Source organism: Carettochelys insculpta, chromosome 21 (genome assembly GCF_033958435.1).
Source record: "Carettochelys insculpta isolate YL-2023 chromosome 21, ASM3395843v1, whole genome shotgun sequence".
NCBI classification, from domain to species: domain Eukaryota; kingdom Metazoa; phylum Chordata; order Testudines; family Carettochelyidae; genus Carettochelys; species Carettochelys insculpta.
In genome coordinates, this window is record NC_134157.1 from 13,380,985 (window position 1) to 13,398,779 (window position 17,795).

The window sequence follows — 17,795 nt, forward strand, 5'->3', positions numbered from 1 at the left end:
CAGTCGCCCCTTCCTCCAGATCCCACCCACCGTCTCATCAGGGGAGTAGCTGAAAAAGTGCTTTTCTTCTCTTGCACAAGTTGCAATTTGGAGGAGGTTCCCTTCATGCAGCTGTTGGCGGCTGCACTTCTTCCAAGGGCTGGCTTTGTCTCTCCCCCACCGCCACCCCCGTGTCCAAGGAGGGCACCCTCTAGCCAGGGGACAGCACTGGCTGGCTTGTTTCAGGGGGTGTCTGGGAGCAGCCAAGAACGAATGGAGAGGCTGGGGGAGCCAGGGCTGCAGCTGGGGCCTCTCCTCTGTCCAGCTAGAAGCAGCTAAGGGAAAGGCCGCCTAACTTCTCTGCCTGGGGTTGTTCTTGCCCTGGGGCCAGGGAGAGTTGTGGATCAAGTCTCAGCTCTTTTTTGGAGGGTGAGGGACGAAGTGGAGAAGGAGCATTTTCCAGGGACAGAATCACACAAAGGTTGTGGGGCACATCTTCAGGCATCTGGGCAGAGGGGTTGCCTATTTCTGTGCACTGGAAGACTCCCAGGTCATGCAGCACAGAGCAGGGTTCTTCCTGGGCCTTTGGCTGCTGCTGGCCCCTGTCCTTGGAGAGCCCATCCCCAATGCCGAAGGGGTCACCTTGGCCTTTGTCTTTGACGTTACCGGCTCCATGCACGACGACCTGGTGCAGGTGATAGATGGAGCATCCCGGATCTTGGAGCGGACACTCAGCAGGAGCACAAAAGCCATTAGCAACTATGCACTGATTCCCTTTCACGACCCAGGTAAGGCGGTTTGCTTTCCATAAATTTCATAGCATTAGTCCTGTTGAGAACAATGCATTGCACTGACCCAGGACTCATCCTGCTGAACCAGGACAATGCATTGCAATCAACCAGGGTCCGGGGCTCTGGTTCAGACAAAGGACTGCATTGTACTAAGCCGCAATCAATGATTCTGGTCCAATGTGAGAAATGCTACATAATATGGGACTCTGGTTTTCATTTGCATAATATGTTGCATAGCACTAAGTTAGGGCCGTTGGGACCGGTCATACTGGGCCCATTTCATTCTGAGGACTGGCTTATGGTCACATAAAAGGCCTGGTACTAGGATTCCCTGTAAACTAAGTGCTTGGGCAGCCACTCAGGAGAGACTCAGGTGCTGCCGAGCTGATTAGAAGAGCGCCCACAGCTGCCCATGGTGGGGAGCATGCGGGGGTTTTTTTTCTGTTGCTGGTGCACAACTGCACGTGCCTTGGTGCACAAAACAAAATTTATTCTGCCCAGGGATAGAAAAAATCAGAGGGAACCCTGCCTGGTTCTGGGGCTGTGAAACGTTGATGTGCAGGTCTGTGTGGTTCTTTTAACCTGGCTCAGTATGAAAACAAACAGCTGCCTTTAGAAAGGATCAAAATCCCCCACCCTTTCAAGGCAACTTTGTTGTGCCCTGTTATCCGCTTCCGCAGCTTTTCAGCCTGGTTATCGCTCAGGGTGGTAAAGGCAAGGAGGTAACAGCTCCAAACACAGCTGGAGCAGGGTAATGCTAATGAGCTGGAATCGTTGCCTGAGCTCGCTGGCAAGAAAGCCTCAGCTCAAATATGAAAAGCATCAGTCTGGCCCAGACAGCCACTGTCTGTGATGGAAGCTGTCAACTTCCTGAAGAAGTTCTAACAAACCTCCCCAAGGCGGGTGGGATTCCTGCCACCATTGAACCTCCTCACATTACCGTTATCTCACGCTGATTGGTTTAGCCTCAGGCCCTGGCTTGATTTGTGGCCTTGCAGCTTGGCCAGCAAGCCTCATCACCAGGGCATGGCTGGGCCAGCTGAGTACTTGGGCTGAAGACCTCAGAGAGGTTGGCTGCTGCAGGGTCACTAGATGGCACTATCAGAGTGTGTCTGAGTAACCACCCACAGGCAGTTGAACCTGGGACCTCTGGAGCTCAGTGCAGGAGCCTCTGCAGTTTGAGCTAAAAGGCAGCTGGTGCTCAGCAAAGGCTGTAGGGGGCAGTCACTCTTTATCTGAGTATGTGGTCTAGATGCCACTCCATGGGACAGTGAACCACTGCTAGGTGTGTGGGTTACAGCTGGACTGCCAAGAGTGTGCCCTGACCTCCAGCCTGCTCATGCAGGTTAAAATAGCGGTAAAGACTCAACAGCCTGGTTTTTATCTCCGGCCAGGCAGTTTGAATTTGATCCTAGGCTGCCTTGGAGGGTTGAACTCTTAGACATCTGTAGCCAGCACAGAACCAGCTAGACATTAAAGTCTTTATTGGACGTCGAGTGCTGCATATTGGCTGTGATGTGAACCTGGCTTTCGTGATCCTTGTGGGTGTTGATGAGGGCAGGTCACTTTTCACAAGAATTAATTATGGTGTTAATTCTAAGAACTCTGGCCACAATCTCATTTAGGTATTTATATCCTGCTTCCTTAAGAATCCTCTTTCACATTGGTATCCCAAACTATTGTTGCTGCATGCAGGTACCTTTACTGTAATCCACCCCTGAACTGGCTGCATTTGAATAGTTGTGTGGGGAGAGGCCTTATTGCTCTACAAACTCTCCAGTTATTTGAGATCTTTCTAGCTGAAGAACACTACGGGGATAGAAGTCATAATTGTTTATTTGAACCTGATAGTAAACAAGGAAACAATATTTTACATGAAGTAAAAATGAAAGTGGTTCCTCTGACTGGTCCTTGCTTTTATGCACACCAGGAGGTGCTACTCATTCACCAAATAAGAACAAGCTCATTAATACAGAAACTAGCAATTATGAAGTAGGAAAGACAGCAGGAGAAGCTATCAGAGGCACTAAATGGAGTTTTAGAACGAATTGGCATCTATCTGCTGTGTGCGTGTCTTAAAATAGAAACAGGGCCCCCTCTTGACAGTCCAGCATCCACTTGGTCTTGGGGATACATCTGTCTTTTGTAACAGAGACACCAGTTGGCTTGTCCCTTAAATCCAGACAGCTCATGTTTGTGCTCTGGTTACCAACGGAACAGCTCCCCAGGAAACGCCAGGCCAGGTGTTTGGAGCGGACGCCGTTTAATGTGATCCTGTGTATGGAGTGCCTCATGGTATTCGACCCGACTCTTTCTTTGAGAGGCACCCAGATATGTGAGTTGACCTTTTGACTCACCTAGATGGGGCTACTTGGGAACCGAGCAAGTTTCTGGTCCTCCCTTTTCTGTCTAATGCTGCTCCAAAGTGGGACATTTCACACCCACAACATCTGCCCTGCATGGGCTGCACACTGTTCCTGTCATGCCATAGTCAATGCCCTGCCCTCACAGTAGCAGATACCCAACCGGGATTGGTCTCGTAGTCCCGGCCACACTCAGCTGTGTGGTAGCCACATCCCTGAGCAAGGCTATCGCCCAAGGCTTTAGGCCAGTCTGGTAACCAGTTCCTGTGTGGCTCTGTGGTGTCCGGCCAACCAACTTTTAATTCCGTGGAGAGACCCTGGGAATGCCCTGGTGTTTTCTGGTACAGTAGTGGTTACACTGCAGACCAGACCTAGAGCTGCTGTCCTTGGGCATTGTGTGGTTACCATTCACTGCCATCACAAAGGGCACTGGTAAAGCAGACGATCTCTTTCAACCCAGTGTAGTTAGGTGGGTTTACTGTCGTTGTGTCCTCATGAGTCTTTGGTGCCGTTGAGTATAACCAGAAGGCTGCCTGCGTGCATGTTCACTGGTATGGGCCCAATGATTGCAGCAGACCCTGTGAGGTTCCCCAGCGACCACAGATCAGAAAACGATCGAAGGCACTTGGCCAGGGTTTATTGTCAAGCAAGGTACAAATATCAGTTGTCAAGTGTACGAATGCACCGTACAGATGTACCTGTAGCAACGGACTGACGCGGTCAGTGGGAATTCCACGGCCCCCCCTGGTCAGACAAAGATGGTCCCCCCAAGACACCATGCTGTGTACAGGTACAAACAAAGCTCGCCTCGCTGCTGATGTATCAGGTTACCATCGTGTGACACTACTTAGATACCACCCATCACCCTGTAGCCCGTGGTTCAGTTAGATCATCTCTTATCCATCATGCTGCCATTTTAGACCCTTTCCTGAACCTAGGTCTGCATCTGTGAGGAGTCAGTACCACAGTCTTTTTTAATGAGCTGGTGGCACCTTGTAATTTCCACGTCTCCCAATTATTGTTCTGCACCTGGGCCAATTACCAGTTAGTGTTTTGGACTCTCATCCCTGTCGGTGCCAGGTTCTGTTAGCAGGTACTTGCCTCTTGCCCACAGCTGAGCTTTGCTTTGAGCCATGTTTTGTCCATTGTTAGTTAGGCTTCAGGCCTCAAATCAGGCCTGTGCTGTCTGGCTTAGGCCTTCCATCTTACTACACCCAGGACAGAGCTGAAATAGCCTGGGAGGTGCAGGAGTATAAGGCATGGTAGGTAGGGCTGGGGGAGACTGCCAGCTCCCATGGTACCTCTGTCCTGCTGTAGCTGTTGGAAACAGATGGGGGGTTGCAATCCCCTGTTGGTTCTGGCATCTGCTTTGCTGTAACTGGGACACCCTGGCGCTGTAAATTGCCTGTCTCTGTGGTAAAACTGAGGGAAGAGCCTCCCAGTGTGGTGGGCGTCAGCCTGAGAGAGCGCCGACATGATTTCAGAGATCTCTAAGCCCATCTCACGTCCTGAGAGAACCGCTCGTGGGGAGGGGGGGATTGGTCAGCCTGTAGGTGCTGTGCCAGAGTTCTGTGTGATGGTGATTCTTTGCACTTCTCCAAGGTGTCATTTAGTCGAGGGATTCTGAGTGCTTTCCAAACCTGCATTAAACCTCACCGCCCCCTATGAGGCAGGTATGTGCTCCTGGTCCCTGGAGAGCTGTGGGGGAAACTGAGGCACAGTCAGCCTGCAGGCATACATAAGTATTAACTCTTCTTAGCTAACTTGTTGAGAAGTAACAAGCAATCGTGTAGCACCTTAAAAATGAACAAATTTATTTATTAGGTAATGAGCTTTGGTGGGTAAGACAAGGAAGTGGGTCTTACCCATGAAAGCTCTTCACCTACTAACTAAATGTGTTCATCTTTAAGATGCTACAGCACCGCTTGTAGTTTGTGAAGCTTGACGTGAAATGTGTATTCACCTTAGTGAGGGTAGGGGTTTTAACAATGCTGGCCATAGTTAACTCTCGGGCAGCACTGAGTTTCATGTCCCATTAATTAAAAAAGTGTGTCAGTGTGTTGTGCTACTTGTCGTAGGCAAGGCTGCAGGGACGTGCCCAGCGGAGGACTTGGGAGCTTAGGCATCCACCTGCCTTGCTCTAGCCACCAGCTGAATCATGGGCTTTAAAGATGCCCCCCATTTCAGCCAGAGCTGCAGAGCCCGGAGGGGAGTGGTAGCCATGTAAAGGTATTGCACTTGTGCTGGTCAAGCATGGGGAGATACCTGCTGCACCCGTGCCGGTTTGCCTGCTCTGCAGTTAAAAACTCTCAGCTGGCTGCGACTCGAGTGGTGGACTTTTTAACTGCTGTGTAAGTGTCTGGGCCAGAACTGGTGCCTGGGCTAAGGACCCTGAGAGTTGGGAGGTCCCAGAGCTCCACCAGAGCTGCACAGGCCAGCTGCTGGTGTCTCATTGCAGTGTAGATGTCCCCTTAGTGCCATGGCCTCTGCTCTTGTGGATTGAGCACAGGACTGAGCAAGCAACTCCTGAAATCCATCCCTCCATCTCTACGGCCATGGCAGGGTGTGATTGCAGCTCATGTTGATACACCCCAGCCAGCTGTAACCTCATGTCAAGGCTGATCCCCTCTCTAACACTCTGAGTGCAGAAGGTAGGGGCCCAAAAAGACCTTAAAATACCCTTCCTCTATAGGCTTCTGCTTAGTAAGCTTCCCAAGGTCACAGATTCCCTGACCTTGAGAGGTAGCTGCCACCACCCAAGTGAGAAAATGCCCCTTTAAAACACAGGAAGACACATTTGGGATGTCTCCCTGTGGGGTGAACACAACCTTTTAGCCCTCCCTTAGGAAAGAGCTTGGAAACAAAAGACAGAAATAAAGCTGCAGTCTGATAGCTGACTTTTCAGTCTTAGGCCTGGACACACACAGACCCTTCTCTGGGACACAGGAATCAAATCATTGCCTTAAAAATATAATGTATTAAAAAAACAAAAGATAAAGTATACAAAATGCTAAAGCACAAAGAATTACTTCCCTGGGATTCAGTGTAGAAGTCACAGCATGTAGGGGGGTACATCAGCCAGCCTGAGAAGTCCCACACCAAACCCAACATTAAAAATAATCTGGTCATGTCTAACAAAACATTTCCTTTCTGCTTACATGTCTGTATGCCCAGGTTGTGTTGGGGGCTGGACATTTACTGGATTCATGAAGCCTGCTCGGGATTAAAATATCTTGGTCTTTCTGCTCCGGCCAGACAAAAATAGACTTCTCCCCACCTCCGCAGGCAACCGCTTCTGTTGGAAAGATCCCTCTCTCTTCCCATTGGCTCACCTGGCTGCTTGCCAACAGAGAACCCACACTCTCTGGTTTAACCCTTTACAGACATTCATTCATGACACCCTGCCAGCTCCATGACAACAGCTGTGAAGTGTTAGTTACCCAGGTTTGCAGGTGGACTTGTTCAGCCCAGCTGCGCTGCTCTGATGCATGGGCTGGCTAAAGTGAAGCTAGCTTGGGGATGAGTAGCTGTCCTGAAATCACACTCCCACCTGCAGGGTAGGTGACCTCTGGGTCTCTGAACCATGCTACAGCCCTACTGACCCCCCCGCCCCAGGCTGCCACAGTTTGGCTACAGGGTGATCGTATAGACTGGTCCTGTTTGCAAGACTATGTGGAAGTGCAACTAAGTCCTGTTATAATGGGATGGGACCTAAATAGCTTGCAGTCTAGATAGTGTCTCAGATCAGGCTGCTCTTTAGGGTTACCTCTCAGTGCCAGGTGGGACGGTGGCCCCCACAGAAAGGCATGGAGTAGCCAATCCATCACAAACCAGCACTCTTCTGTTTCTGCTTAGTAAAGGAGGCCTGGCCTTCTTCTCACGGCAAAGGAGCGTTCTTTGAAAGACAGCTACAGCTGCTGATGCAGGTTTCTGGGGGAGGCAGGAATGGGTCCAACTAACATCACCCTTTTGATATTTGCATGTTGTGGTAGCTGTGTTGGTCCCAGGATATTGGGAAGAGAAGGTGGATGAAGGGCCATAGAAACCTGTCTCTTTCACCAACAGGGGTTAGAGCAAGGGACAACAACCAAAATAGCAAGAAGAGCCGTTTTTTTCCAATTTGGCAAACACTCAAAACTCTTTAATAAATGACGTCAAACCCCACTTTCTGTAATCCCTCTTTTCAGAACAGCGCACACACAATGGTTTGTGATGCGATCCACGTTTACTGCAGGATGATCACAAACTTTTCACATGTTCTGTTTCCTCGCACTTTACGTGTGTGTGTACCACTGTCTTCCTGATTGTCACTTCTGAACCTTCTCTCTCTCTGGGGGATGCTAGAGGCGGGTTCTCCAATGTTTGGAGATCACATATGGTTTGCTATTTAGATAGCAGTTGTTATTTTTGGGCTTTTAGACCTTCACCAGCTATCAAAAATAATCAGGAGGGTTTTTTTTTTTTTAAAAACTTTGCAATTGTAGCATTGGGAGCCACAAAGAAGTCCTAAAAGAGCCACAGGTTGCAGACCCCTGGGTTAGAGCATTGTTGTCATAAACCCAGGGTTGTGAGCTCAGTCCTTGAGGGGGCCTTTCAAGGTTAGATTTAAAAAAAAATCTATGTGGGATGGTGATAGGTTTGCTGTGAGTGCAGGGGACTGGACTCAATGACCTCTCAAGGTCCCTTCCAGCTCTATGAGATATGTATGTATAGCTTCATATTTCAGATACAAGGCACTACCTCATCCACCTGGTGGCTCTCAGACGTGGTGGTAAGTCTGCGATAGGGAAATTTGAGAGAGAGAGAAGAAAGGTTGCTGGCTGATGCCCAGAGAGGAGAAAGTGCTGATATCTTGGTATCTTTGGCAGAGGTTGGACCAGCAACCCTCACAGCAGATCCTGAGGCATTCCAGCGAGAGGTCAGAGGTCTCTACGTTCAGGTACAGTTGTCTGCCTTGTCTTACAATCGGCAACATTGTTGGTAGGTGGCCGATGGCGACTGGTATTAAACCTGAGAATGGGCAGTTTGGAAACCCAGCTGGCTGGCTTGGAATGCAACCCTTAAAGAAGTCCCAGATGCCAAGGAGTGTGGCTCCTCAGCCAAGCTGCCATGAAACCAGCGAAATAACTCAGAGCATCCTCCAGCAGCTTTGGCTTTTCCCTGCCGTGTGCTGACTGGGTTCAGAGTGGCAAGGAAGTCTAGTGGCACTTGTCACTCTGAAGGGAGTTTCATTTTTGTGCGCAGGGCAGGGAAAGAGAGGGGCCAACTCACTCCTCTGTTAATGGGGCAGGGACTTCTGGGGCATAGGTAGTATGCTAGATGTGCTGCCCCTTACTGGAGAAGAGCTGAGGTGCGGGAATGTCCCGGCTGTTCTGGCCTGTTCCCAACATGCTGGGCTGGAGGACCTTAGGGTGGGGATCAGAGGAGAGCACAGAGCAGCTCCAGCCTGGTCAGGAGAGACCCTTGGGGAAGGGCGTGGGGCCTGGCGTGGTCAGTGCCCCCGCAAGGTGGCAGACGTGCCTTGCTGATGCAGGTACTGTCTTGGGAGGAGACTGAGATCACTCCTGGTTATTCTAGGTCCCTGGGGGCTCTTTTTGCAAAATCTGGGGTTGTGTCTGGAGTTGTTCCAAACATGATTTTCCCTCCTCCATAACCTTGAGCTGAAATCAGTGTTTGGGGGGTTTTTCACTGACTTATTTTCCCCGGAAATGTTCAGATTCTTACAGCTGCCCCCAGTCTAAAAACGTTCCATCCTTTGGTTTTGGCTTTTCAGTCCAAATGTTTCTGACAGAAATGGGAAGTTATGCGCCCGCCACGTTCCTCTGCATAGGTGGCTGCATTGGGTGACAAAGGAAGTGAATCACGTGTAGATATTCATCACCTTGGGCCATCCCTTTACCTCTGTGCTCTGAGAGAAGGACATAGGCAGGTATCTCCACAAAGAGCTTTCAGGGTCCTTCAAGATGCAAAGCACCATGTGAATGCAAGATATATTGTATTCTCATTGTGTATGTCATAGCTCACTGGTTTGTGCATTGGCCTGCTAAACCCAGGGTTGTAAGCTCAATCCTTGAGGAGGATATTTAGGGACTGGGGCAAATAGATGCCAGGGATGGTGCTTGGTCCTGCCAAGAGGGCAGGAGACTTCCCAAGGTCCCTTCCAGTTCTGGAAGATGTATATTTCCAATTAGCTATCTAACCAGCTGCCTGGGATGGCTTGTTTATAGCTGAGTGGCCTGGTGAACTCTCGTTACTAAGGACTACGTCAGCTGGAGGCCCCTAGGCTGTAAGTGAAATATTAGCTGTGTCCTAAATGAACGTCTGCTCCCCAGTCTCCTAGGAAAGCTGGCAAATAGTTCTGTTTTCTTGTGTGTTTGAGATGAAACACGCAGGAGGAAAGGCTAGGATGTGAGATTATTCTTCTGCTGAGCTGCCTGGGGGGCCACCAGGAGCTGGTGTCTCCAGCAGTCGCTGGGTGTTTTTACTGCCCATGCTTTGTGGGAAGGTCTGTTTGTAAGTGATTAATAGGGGTTGCAAGCAGGTTTGGACCAAAAGCAGGGTGTGTTCTGCGGGGTCGCAGGCAGATCAGCAGCAGGTGTTTTTATAAATGGCTACACATAACCTGCTGGTCTCTGTGACCATCTGTAATTAGCTGTTCATTACATCATCTATTAATAATTTATTAACCCTTTTACAATGTAACCTACTCACAAATGGAAACTCTCTGTCTGAAAAGGGCACCGATCCATTAGGGGTCCTGAATGATTCCGAAGCCCGGAGGAGGATGCTGGGTGCAGCTCCTGCCTGTAGTTTCGTTCCAGCTGCCTGTGAAGTGGCCTCTGTGTAGCCAGGCAGAGTTGTTAGGTGTACCTTGAAACCAGTGCATGCACTGCCAATGGAAATGGGAACGGAGGAGGGGGTTGCTCTGGCTCTGGGCGTGTCCCCAGGGCAGAGCAGGTATGGCACCCTGAGCTCTTGGGAGAGGAGGCAGTCGGTGTGACAGGGCACACGGTCTGAGCCAGATTACCCTTCCCTAATGGAAATGGTGTCCCATTGCCAGGATAATTCCTGCAGCCCTCAGTCTGGGCTCAACAGGGTCAAGCGAGTTTCCTAATGGGCTCTTTGGCTGCAGGGCGGAGGGGACTGCCCAGAGATGAGTGTTGGAGCCATCCAGCTGGCAGTGGAGGTCTCGCACCCGGGATCATTCATCTACGTCTTCTCGGATGCTCGGGCCAAAGACTACAAGCGTAAGCAGGAGTTGCTGCAGCTGCTGCAGCACAAACAGTCCCAGGTGAGTGTCTGGCTGTGCTGGCAGGCGATGAAGAGCTGTGCCCATGAAGCCTTTTGCAAAGCAGCACAGCATTCAAGTGTCTTGTCCCTATGAAACCAATAAACAGCACCCTGTATTCTGTAGCTCCAGTTGCTGGCACACCTTCGATTGCAGGGGTGCAGAACCCGCAGTCCAGGTGTGGGTCACTGCTTGCCTGGATCTGGCCCTGGCAGCTTGGGGCTTCCCTCCCCTGCATCCAGCCTGTGTGGGGTGTGGAGCCCTAATTCTTGCAGGCCAGACCCAGGCAAGCCAGGGCCTGGTGGAAGCGGGAGGCTGTTCTCCTCCTCCATCTCCCCCAGCTGGAGGAACAGCAGCAGGGTGCTGCCTGGATAGGCTTCCCCCAGCACTCTGATTGGCCAGAATTCCAGCCAGTCAGAGCAGCAGGGGGTGCGGGGGGCCGTGTTTGGGAGGCGGGAGAAAAGCCTTCCTAGAGAGGCTTTTCTCCAAGCTGCAATTCCTCTGGCTGGCGGAGGGGGCAGCAGCAGTAGCACATGGAGGTAAGTGCCCCCTCTGTCGCCCAGACCCCCACCCACACCTGCTCCTCTCTCCCCTCCTGCCCAGACCCCTACCCTTGTTCCTGTAGCCTTCTGTCCGGCCCCGCTTCCTCAGCCTGTTTCTGTACCCTCCCTTCCACCCGGTCCCCCACTCCTGCACCCTCCCTCCTGCCCAGACACTCACCTCCAGCCCACTCCTGAATCCTCTCTCCCACCCTTAGCCTGTTCCTGCATCCGAATACCCACCCAGCCTGTTCCTGCACCCCCGCACAGACTGCCCGCTCAGCACCCTCCCTCCCACACCTGCTCCCCAGCAGCCCCCTCCCGAACACTGAACCCCCATTTTTATCCCACCCCTGGTCCCCAGAAGAGTTAATCTGGCCTGGGGGAAGCCCTGGCTCTTGGTCCCCCCAGCTCCATCCCCCTGCTCATGGGCTGGAGCGTGAGGGGAGTGAGACATGTCAACGAGGAGTTATTTTGGGCTTCACACTTTTGTGAGGCCCCGACTGATTTTCTGGCGGGTCACTGGCCCCCGGCCCAAAAATGGTTCCCCACCCCTGTTCTGTTGACTACCTCTTGACGTACCTACAGACGCAGCGGTCTCTCCTAACACCTGTTCACATTGTAGCTGGCACATGCCAGCCTGCTTCTGGAGGGCAAGGAGTGAGGACAGTCGGCATTTCTCCAGGTGAGACATACTTCTCTGACTCTGCCATCCTGTGTTTCGCTGTGGTAGGTTGTGTTCGTGCTGACAGGGGATTGCGGGGACAGAAGCCACCCTGGGTATCGAGTGTACGAAGAAATTGCTGCTACCAGCTCTGGGCAGATATTCCATCTGGATAAACAACAGGTGAAGGAGGTGAGTGAAAAAGGCCTGAATCCTGTCAGTCGGGAGCGCCTCTGTTCTCAAGTGAACTCACGCAGGAAAACAATAAAAGAAAAAACTGCTTTGTCTCCCTGGATGAAGACTTTTTGCAGAGCTGACCGCTCAGTCCTTATCTGCAAAGGAGCCCTGCCCAATGCCATGGAAAGCTGAGCTTAAATTGCTGTCTTTGCTAGATGCTGAAAAGCGGGGACTGAACAGGGACACAGGATTCATGGCTCCTGACAACAATCTAGAGCGCCCCTCCCAGCCTTTTTAGTCTTTCTCCCTGTGGTTGGAGAGGTTTTTATAGCCCACTTCAGTCGATTGGTCCACTTCTTGTGCTCACTTCTTGTGCTAAACAAGCTGCTGCATCTTGAAGTTAGATGGGGCCCTCGGAGCACCTTTCCCAGACCTGAAGAAGAGCTCAGCATGTCTCAAAAGCTTGTCTCTCTGACCAAGAGAAGTTGGCCCTGTAGCAGAGATCACCTCCCTGCCCTTGTCTCCCATAATCCTGGGACCAGGCCTATAACAGCCCTGCCCATGAGAATGGTGGACTTGGATTGTTTTCAAAGTCTCCTTTATGCTTTGGGTGACTGGGATGGGGTGATGGATTACAATGACCATAAGCCCCTCTTGTTTTCTGGCTAGAGGCTGTTGATCCCCTTTAGCCCAGGTAGACTCACCAAGTTAGTAGTATAAGGCTTTTGTGTCTTTACTGCACTCACATTAAATGCTGGGATGTCTTACGTTGCTGTGCCATGGACTGGTATCCTTGAGGGACTTAGCAGGGGGTTTGGGCCTCCAGAAGTGAGGCCCCTGTCCTCATATAACTCCCTGTCCTTGCTCCAGGGGTTACGAGAAGAGGGATTGGCTCAGTGCTAAAGTAGGAGTCTGGGTTTCTTCAGACCTGCAGTCTAATTCTGGCTGCCTTGGAGAGATTGGCATGATCCACGGTGAGGTTGTGCTACACGTTTCTGGGTGTCTTTTTCCTCACCTGAGGCACAGAGATTATACCTTCCCTTGGGCTGTGCAGGAGTAAGGCCAGGACTTTAAAACCAGGACCTCAGTGGGAGCTCTTGAGTGCTCCACACCTTTGAAAATCAGGCAGGTCCCCTAGGGACCCAGGAGCCTGCCTTTAGACCCCTGCCTTTGACGGTCCCACCCCAGCCTGGCTGTGAAGTGCATGGAGGGCTGGCGTGGGAGCCGAGCGTTTGTCTATGTACAACAGTTTTGAAGCGATGAGCCATCCTGCTTCCCTTCCTCTCCCCTTCCCAGCTGCTGGCTGTTGCATAGTCTACTGATGAGTGCTCCCAGGGGCAAGGTGCAGAATAATTGCTCGTCTGCTCCAAGCGGCTGCGTGGGAGCCATCTGGCAATAACAATTACGCCAGCTTCTTTCATTCCTCTAACATCAGCAAGTGTTCATGTTTGCTTTGTAATGGGAAAGGATCGGCCCTCGTCGCTGTCTTCTATTCCCTGCACCCTGCCTCCCTTCCAGCTCAGGCACCTGTAAACCAGCATGTTTGGGATAAACTAGGCTGCATGGCCGTCCTTACCCACATGCAGAATACACAGGGCATGCGAAAATTTGGAGCACCACCGGATTTTAACGTCTACCCACCCGCCTCTTCCCAGTCCTGTTCGGTGGCACTGCTTCCTCCGAAGAGGATCTAGTTTACTGACAAGTGAAAAAGCCTGCCAGACCTATTAGTAGAACACTGTACCTGTAATGAAGGTGCTGACTGGCATTTGCTAGTCTCAGGTATAGCCTGTCAGTTTCTGAACTGACTTTTGTGTTTAGTCGATGGGACCTTAGTTTAAAATTTGTTTTAAAAATATTTCATGTGTGTTGCTGAAGATCAGAAAATCACAGCTCTAAAAAGTTGTCTCCCTTCCTCACCATCAGGCATGGGGGCACCACTGTAAAGACTGGCACGGGGCCCTGTAAATCCTAAGGACAGCCCTGAGAGGCTGTATCAATCAGAGGAGCCCCCTCGGGTTGTGCCCGCTGAGGATTTAGCCCTTGATTTTGTACAGACTGTTCTCCTTGTTCCCTCTATCCAGGGCCATCTGTAGGGGCCGTTGGGACCAATAAATGCAGTTGTACATCGGGGTGGTACGGTATCTATAGTACTCAGGCAGCTGCCTGTTACTAAAGTAATGGTACCTGAGTATCCCACGGCTGTGGTGTATTTCCCCGGCCATCCCCCTGGGAGGTAGGGCAGGACTATTGGCCCCCTTGCACCAGTGGCAAACTGCAGCCCAGATAGACTATTTGCTTGCCCAAGGGCGCACATAAGGCTGCGTCAGAGCATGGAGCTGAATTTCCTCAGTGCCACGGGCTGGGAATCCTGGCTAGGAGAGGCTGGTTCAGTGCTGCTGAACTCTGCTGTGGAGGAAGGGCTCCCTTAGCCTGGTTATTGCCCTGGGTGATGTGAGAGGGGAATGGGAGCTGTATTTCTGTATCCATATCTAACCCCCCTGCAATCCTGTCACTCCAATGTGTGCAAGGCCCATAGGGAGCAGGGCCTGGAGTCCAGCGCTCAGCAGCGACTGGTGAGGAAGGACACAGGAGGCACCAAGCCTCATGACTGTTCTCCATGACTCCTCCCTGCGCCATCCTTATCCTGGGGGAGGGCCAGGACAATGCCCTCTCAGGCTCTCAGCCATGTCACTCTGCTTCCTGACAGTGAGTGCGAAGGTCGGCCTGTCCCTCCTCGAGTGACATGGTTGGGAGTGGGAAGGAGTGGAGCCGCACTGCTCTGCTTCTCCCCATCTCTGCCACTGTGAGTGAGTGTGGGGGATCCAACCCTTGCTCTGGGCACGATGCCCCCCACTACTCCCCCTTGCCCCTCCTGCTCACAGTGTCTGGGTGTCACATGCTCCCTCCCCTCCATGAGTGGCCCCTGCTGGCACTCAAACCCCTACAGGACTTTCACAGGAGGCCACTTTTCTGATCTACATGACTGTCAGGGCTGCCTCCCCACTTGGACACTTCGCGTGCAGAAAGTGAGGTCCCACAAAAACCTTAAAAATACCTTGCCTCTTATAGGATCTGCTTTAAAAAGCTCTCCTTGGTGACAGATTCCCATACGCAAGTGCAAAAAAACCCTTTTACCCTGGAAGACACACTTGGGATGTCTCTCTGTGGGGTAAACCCCATGCTCTTAACCCTCCCTTAGAAGAGAGCTTGGAAACAAAGAGCTGAAATTTGATAGCTGCCCTTTCAGTCTATGGCATGAATATACACAGATCCTTCCCTGGAAGACAGAGATCAAATCATTGCCTTATAAAAGGTGATTTATTCAGAAAACAAGAGGAAACAACTCAAATATTTCAGTTGCAGCACAGAGAATTACTTGCCTGGGATTCAGCTTAGAAGTTAGAGTACAGGGGAAAGAATCAAATCATTAACCAGAGAACCTGAAAAAGCCCCCACCAATTTCAAAATAACCATCGCCTGATCACGTCTAACTAAACATTTCCATTCTACTCACACATCTGTGGCTGATTTTGAGATGGTCAGGAGATTTACTGGATTCATTCAAGCATTTTGGTCTCTCCCAGCCATGGATCCAGAGGAAGACCCATCAGACTGCAATTGTTTTCAGTTTAAAAGAATGTCTCTTCCTCGCATTGGCTTATCTAACTGCCCACTGCAGAGAGCTGTATCTGCAAGGGTTAACCCTTTCCCTGCGTTCATTCATGACTGTGGCCAAAGACAGCAGTGCCTGGACTGAAATGATGGGGCAGTGTGAGAAAAGGGGGAAGGAGCAAAGAAAGTGCTTGGGAGACTGGCTCTGTCCTGTGCTGTCTGATCTAGCTGTCCCACCTCCCTCACCTCCCATACTGCCATGTCCTGGGAATGTCTCGCATCACACACGCTGTGCTCCATCCAAACATGTTTGTCTCACCCTTTGGCCATAGTGGAGCTTCAGATACAGCCCTGGGCCCTGCCTAGCCTGCTCGCTTCCCCGTGAGAGCTCGCAATGGGCACTGTGCTGGCTGGGGTGTGCACGGTACCCATAAAGGGTCAGCGGGCTTTACCTGCAAGAACCTGGCTGCACCCTTCTGCTGAGCTGAAGCTGAAGAGCTTCATAGTGAGCCTTGGAAAGAGCTCTGTCCTTTCTGCTCCCATAGCTGAACTCATCTCTGTACACATCCAGTGTGTATTTCCCCTGCCTACTTTGCACCTGGACTTTGACCACTCCAGCACTGTGGGATGAGAGGCAGCCACCCCAGCAGCAATATCTCAATGGCTGTGCATCCTGGCCCACCCAGGTTCATGGCAGGCTGGCCTGTGATAGGAGAGGACCGCATCTAAGGCACCTCCCATTCCTGTGCTCCTGCTCTGCATCACCCCCTTTGCCCTGCAGGTGCTGAAATGGGTGGAAGAGGCTATTCAGGCGTCCAAAGTCCACCTGCTGTCCACAGACCACGAGCGGGGGGGAGAACACACCTGGCTGGTTCCCTTTGACCCCAGCCTGAAAGAAGTCACCATCTCCGTGAGTGGCCCTGCTCCAGAGATCGAAGTCAGGGATCCGTCAGGTACGTATCAGGGCAATGTCAACAAGCAGGTCCCAGCTCTGGCAGAGCGGACGGTTCTGGCCATGGGGAGAACCCAGTGAGCATCCGATGGTGGTTGCGGGTGTGCTGGCTCAAGTGTGAGAGCTGGGGTGTAGTGCTAGAAGGGTCTTAAGTTCAGCCTCTTTGGGGATCCAACTGGGGTCGGGGGATGTTGGATGGGGGAGACTGAAACCAGAGACTAACCAGACTGAGCTGCTCTGAGAATGACCAGCCACAGGGCAAAAATATGTTCAGCAAAAAGTCATGAGCTGTAAAGGTCTCGTTAAGCTCCCAAGTGTCCCCCCTTCCAGGCTGGATTCATACGTTCATTTTATAAGAGCTGCTTTTCCCCAATTCCTTCAGGGCTTTTCTTCCATGCTGCCAACTGACAAATGCCACTGAGCAGTAACAGCTCCTCAGCCTCTGTAATGACCCTATGTGCCTAGCTTTTCTGGGGCTTTGTCAGTGCACAGTGTGAGCGAAGGACCTGCAGGGACCTCTGAGGGCATGAGGGATATGAGGGCTCGGAGCGGGGTAGGGAGTGGTACAGGTAAATGGGCTGTGAATGAGTTGATCCTTCCAGCCGTCTGGGTCCCATGGAAAGGACTGAGAGGCCGTGAGGCTGTGAGCCTTTACAGTGAGTCAAGGGGGAGCTGGGTAGATAGGTGTGTGGTCCCATGTAGGAGGAGGAAGGGCCACTGAGTGGGCAGGTGTCCTCCTTAGAGAAAAGGCTGAGGAAAATATGAGCCAATTCCAGCAAAACTGAGCAGGTTTCCCTTCCAGCAAAAGTGGCTGCTAGTGGGGCATGACTAGGGAACATGCTGGGATCTCAGGTGATTTCCACCAGGTGCACAAGGTTGGTGAAGGCAGTAGCAGTGTTGGAAGTGATGCTAAAACCCGGTGGGAAAAGAGAGCTCCTGGGTCTGTCAGGTGTGGCAATACAGTGCCAAAGAAAGGGTCTGATGCTGGGCAGAAAATACCCCTGGAGGCTGCGCAGTGACACCTGCTGAGAATGGGCAGCTCAGGGACCAGTCTTCCACCTTCCTCTGTCCTGGGTGGGCCCCAATGGGCAGATTGTCAGGCATGGTTTGTTGGGAAGCCACTGACTACATGTGGCAGGGGTGGGGTGTCCCTCCTGGGGAGCAGGGAGCCTGAGGTGCTAACCCAAGGATTCTGTGTGCTGGTGCAGGGAAGACCCTTCAGAAGGGCAGGGGCCTGGAGGAACACCTCAACATCCCAAACTCCGCCAAGGTGCTGACCGTCAAGCCCCACCAGCCGGGAGTGTGGTCAGTCAAGGTAGGATGGAACTGCACAGAATTGCTGGGCCAGGGTCTCTCTAGGCCAGGATTGTAGAGCAGCCACACCCCTTTGACTGAGAGGTTCTTCTGCCTGCCCATCCTGCTCATGT

General features: G+C 51.8%; 1 protein-coding gene across 1 annotated transcript in view; it reads left to right on the forward strand.

Moving 5' to 3' along the window:
* The first annotated feature begins 532 nt into the window (after positions 1-532).
* HMCN2 (hemicentin 2) overlaps positions 533-17,795 on the forward strand; it is a 129,673-nt gene continuing 112,410 nt past the window's right edge. The window contains exons 1-6 of the mRNA XM_075015857.1: positions 533-767; positions 1,333-1,478; positions 10,266-10,424; positions 11,694-11,816; positions 16,198-16,369; positions 17,577-17,683. Of these exons, the coding sequence (XP_074871958.1) occupies positions 533-767; positions 1,333-1,478; positions 10,266-10,424; positions 11,694-11,816; positions 16,198-16,369; positions 17,577-17,683 (942 nt within the window). The remainder of the gene's footprint in view (positions 768-1,332; positions 1,479-10,265; positions 10,425-11,693; positions 11,817-16,197; positions 16,370-17,576; positions 17,684-17,795) is intronic.